This window comes from Pediculus humanus, genomic scaffold, assembly GCF_000006295.1.
Source record: "Pediculus humanus corporis 1103172107574 genomic scaffold, whole genome shotgun sequence".
NCBI classification, from domain to species: Eukaryota; Metazoa; Arthropoda; class Insecta; order Psocodea; family Pediculidae; genus Pediculus; species Pediculus humanus.
In genome coordinates this window covers 103,420-108,264 of record NW_002987189.1, presented here as the reverse complement: position 1 = coordinate 108,264, position 4,845 = coordinate 103,420, and the positions used below count along the sequence as shown (strand labels likewise).

The 4,845-nt window shown below is 33.5% G+C and overlaps 1 protein-coding gene across 1 annotated transcript in view; it reads right to left on the bottom strand.

The window, feature by feature from the left end:
• Phum_PHUM220540 (class A rhodopsin-like G-protein coupled receptor GPR5ht1, putative) overlaps positions 1–4,845 on the bottom strand; it is a gene marked incomplete at both ends in the record, with an annotated part of 9,056 nt that extends 4,211 nt beyond the window's left edge. Inside the window, 3 exons of the mRNA XM_002425736.1 lie at positions 991–1,106; positions 3,098–3,245; positions 4,638–4,845. Coding sequence (XP_002425781.1) covers positions 991–1,106; positions 3,098–3,245; positions 4,638–4,845 — 472 coding nt within the window. The remainder of the gene's footprint in view (positions 1–990; positions 1,107–3,097; positions 3,246–4,637) is intronic.

The following is a 4,845-nucleotide window of genomic DNA, read 5'->3' as shown; positions in this document are numbered from 1 at the left end:
AGAGCCGACGATCCGACGTTCAATGGAAGCTTTAACGATTTCAATTTAAAATTTCTCGTTTCTTTTGCTATGTTATCCGGAGTTTGAGTTCCCTGATCGCAAACCGTTTGACCTTCTGAATTAATTAAATGACTTGAATTTCTTCTTACTTCATTACACCTGTAAAATAATTAAATTTTTTTTTTCAATAAATAAATAATTATAAAAGTAAAATTTTCAAAACGATTTCTTTTGTTGACTGTAAAAAAAAAAAAAGAAAAAGGGAAGGAAGGAAGGAAGGAGGAATAAAGACAGGGAGTGAGATGGGGAAAGAAAAGAAAAAAAAAAAAGGAAGTGAGCTCTGGAAAGAAAACCCTGGAAAGAAGGAATTCCCCGGAAGGAAGAAAATCATGTAAAATATGACAGACGTTTTAATAATAACGTGAAATTTTTTTTTTTTTACGTTTTCGAAATTGATGCCGCTGCTGTTCCTGTCGTCGATGCCGAAAAGAAAAAAAATGTCAATTATTCATTCCCTCCTTCCTCTCCCCTCCCCCCCAAAAAAAATATGTGTAAAAATGACGTGTATTTAACATAAACTCCCGAATCGAAAATAAATAAATACAAAATTTTTCCATTTTCTAAATATCGAAACGATAATTAACGTGGTTTTAAAAAAAAAATAAAAATATTCATAAAAATGCTTACGCGATAAAAAAAAAAGTGACGTGTAAAAAGAAAATGCTGGAGGAAAAAAAAGAGGGGGTGGGGGAAGTAAAAAAACGACGAATCCTACTACTTTTTCCCTTTTTTTCATTTTTTGCAAATTTCCGGGGGAAAAAAGGAAAAAAGGACGGAAATAAAAGGAGGAAATGTCAACAATTATCCTTTTTTTTAATAATAATAATAATAATTACCTTTCATCATCTTTTCCGATTCTTTTTGTGTATTTTTTTAATTTGTGCGAACTGCTGCTGGTGCTGCCGGTGGTGGTGGTGGTGGTGGCGTTACTGCCCTGAGATTTTGAATAATCGATTCTCGGTGGGGGCTGTTTTATGAATCTTCCCCCCAATCTACGAAATTGACAGTCGGAATCCGGATTTGCGGCAACGAATCTCGCTTTTTTCCTGTTCGGATATAAATACAAAATATTACATATAAAACATCGTTTTACACTTATTTGTTACGCCTACATTCGAACGCGACAGAAAAAAAAGAGAGAGGGAGAAATGGGGGGGCGAGAAAGAGAGAGAGAGAGAGAGAAATTGGAATATTTTGGAAAATCTGTTTTTTTTTTTTTTTCTTGTCTACCCTTTGGGAATACGCGCGAAAAATGATATTTAATATCAGTAGTCAAGTTTTAAAAACATTTTCTGAGGGTCCTTTTCCCCCCACCATCTTAACTTTCTTTTACTCACCCCCCCCTTTTATCGCCGACGGTGCCGTTGCCTTCCACTCCCTCTTCTCTCCTCCCCTCCCCTGTCCGACGGAAAAAAACCCCGAAGACACGAACCGAAAACAAAAAAAAAAAAAGAAAAAAAATTCATCAAAATATTTTTAAAACTCTCGCCCCCCCCCCCATTTTTTTCCAGTCATCGATTTTCTTTTTTTTTTTTTTTTTCAAAAAAAATTTTCTTCTGCTTTTTTTTTCAATATTCAACTTCAATTTGGATTTTCTTCTGCTTTTTTTTTCTTATACATAAAAACGCGACACGACGAAAAAATAAAAAAATTTTTTTTTTTATCTGACCGAGACTCGAGTTTAAAATTTAATGTAATTTCCCCTTCCCTTCTTACCCTCCCCATTCCCCCATTCATACATCCATCAAAACGTGGAAGCAGACAATTTTTTTTTATATTTTATTTTATTATTTTTTTTTCATCGTCGAAAAACTTATACGTAAATAAAAATTTTTTTTTTTTTTTTTTTTATCGGAAACGAATTTAAATCGTCATCGTAAACGTCATCGAGAAAGAGATAGAAAGAGAGAGAGAGAGAGAAAATAAGAGAGAGAGATTTTCACGCGAATTCATTTTGTTAAATATTTTAACAAACGGTAAAAAAAAAAAAAAAATCGGTTTCATTCAAAGGTTTATTAGGCATCAATTACGTGAGGCGCCAAAAGCGAAAGGAAAAACTTTCTGGAAAAATAAAATTCAGTTAATTATTCACCTTGACGAATTCTCCCTCTCTCTCTCTCTCTCTCTCTTTCCCGTCACTTCTCTCTCTCTGGTCCCCCTTCCCTCTCTCTTTCTCTCTTTCGACATTATTATAAATTTCATTTTCATTTGTCATTATTTCTTTTTTTCTTTTTCTCTTTAATAAATAAATAAAAAGCAGATTCGAAATAATAATAATAACAATAATAACAAGGAAAAAAAAGAAAAAAATGATGAAAAAAAGAAGAGTGCGAAGAAAGGAAAGGGAAGGGAAAAAAAGAAAAACTGGAAGAAAAAAAAGAAAACAAAAGGAGGGGAGGGGAATGATGATGAAACGAATTTCGCGGATAGAATACGTAAAAAGAGAGAGAGTGAAAAGGGGGAGGGAGGAAGGGGAAGAAAGAAAAGGAATAGCGAGGGAAAAAAAAATCTTTGGAAAATATTCACCTCCGAGAGGAGGAGGGAAGGAAATAATTCGAAGGAGAAAAAAAGAAGGAAAAGAAAGAAGGAAAAACGCTTTAATTCCAGAGGACTGGATACGTTCAATCAATTTAAATTTTTTTATTTTTTTATTTTCTTTTGCTTTTAAAAACTTTCTCCCTTCCCCCCATCCCCACTCCCATCGTAATTTTACATCCGCCATATTTTTTTTTTTTTTTGTAAGAAATAAAAATAAGAGAAAAAGTTTTTATTAGGAATACAAAAAAGAAAAGAAAAAAAAGAAGAAGAAAACCAATTACGACGTATTATCATCATCAGCCTACGCAATATTTAAAAAAATTATTTTCCGACCCCCCAACTCCTCCCCCTTTCTCTCTCTTCCCCCCTTTACCGTCTTTGTAAGTTTCCGGTTATGCGAAAATCAACCAAGTATCGCGACAATAATTAAAGAAGAAGAAAAAAATCATTTGAAACGTCATCATCTACGTAATAAAATACGTCATCAATGAAATCTTACCTTAGCAATTGAACGGTGAGAACGTAAGTGACGACCATAATGACCATGGGTATGTAAAAAGCTGCCAAACTTCCAAAAACGAAAAATGCTCGATTGTTGATGACGCAAATATCAGGTTCAGGCATTATGTTGCTCGGATTAAGCAAACCTGAAAAATGTCAAAAAAAAAAAAACAGAAAATTAATGGACGCCATTTTGAATTTTGCGTGGGTATGCGTATAAGTGACACGTTTATAATCGTCTTATTACACGTTCATTTTTTTTTCGCTTTTTCTTTCCCTTTTAATTTTCTGGCGTCGTATTTATTTATTTTTATTTTTCTTTAGCCACGTCATTTTCTTTTTCCTTTTTTCTTCTTACACGATCTTGTTTTTCAATTTATTTAATTACCTCTCCCTCCTCCTCCTCCCACCTCCTCTTTTTTTTTTTTTTATTGAGGTCACGTCGCGTTTTTTTTAATTCACGTTCGAGTTTTTTAACGGAAACGCGATACCGGAAATGAATAATCCCTGTTTCGATTAAACAAAAAAAAGAAAATTATTGATTTTTCCAAAAAGGAATGAGGAGGACGAGGATTTGAGTCCGTTAAGTCGTGAAAATTAAAAATCTGGAATTTAAATTTATTATTTATAATTCAACTGAAACAATTTTCGCATTTCCGCTTTTCCCATCAATCACGTTTCCGAAAAAAAAAAAACGGAAATTCAAATAAATTTTAATCAAAGGTTAAAGAAAAAATTCTTTTGGTTTTTCCAGGAACAAAAAAAAAAGAAATAAAATGTTTTTCTTGAATTTTAGTTGGAATTTCTTATCAATTATTACGTGTTTGTTCGTGCAAAAATTACTCGAGAACGTTTTTGTTGTTCAGATTTTCTTTTTTTCTTTTTTTTTAAAATCATTTTCAGGGGGGGGGGCGAAAAAAGTTTTGGGGAGAAAGAAAGAAAAAAAAATGAGTGGGAAACAAAGAAATGCGAAAAATCAGAGAGAGAAAGCGTAGGGAAAATAGAAAAAGAGTTAAAAGAAGATCTCTGTGATAAAAAAAGAAATAGAGAGAGAGAGAGAGAGAGAGAGAGACAAGAAAAGAGAAAGAAAGAGAGAAAATGGGAGAGAAAGAGAGTGAGGGAGATAGAAGAAAGAGGAAAAAAGTGGAAGAGCGAGAAAATGTGAAAAAGAGGGATTAGAAAAGAAAAGAGGAAAAGGATCACAATGAAGAAAAGAAAAGAAACGAAAGAAGAGAAGAAAAAAAGATACAGAAAGAAAGAAACAAAGACATAGAGAAGTGAAGGAAAATAGAAGAGAGAAAGAATGAATGAAGTAGGAAGAGAGAGAGAGAAACAGGCAAACAGAGAGACACACATACACAGAGAGAAAGGGAAACTGAGAGACACACACACACACATGGAGAGAAAGAAAGACAGAGAGAGAGAGACACGTACACACATACAGAAAGAAAGAGGCAATTAGAGAGAAAGAGGTAGAAAAGGAAAAGTAATCGTCGGGAAGTTCATAATTAAAATAATAATAATAACGTTTAACTTACCCAAAACGGTTATGCTGCTCGATATGACCATTGACAACAACCAAACGGCTGCTATTTTAATTCCGACTAATTTTTTTGTTGTCGCGTGTCTCGTTTTCAATGGATTCCTTATACCTAAATACCTTCCGAGAGAAATGAACGTCATGTGCATTATGCTTGCCGAACATGCTAGAACGTCACACGTCACGTACACATTACACCAAACCAT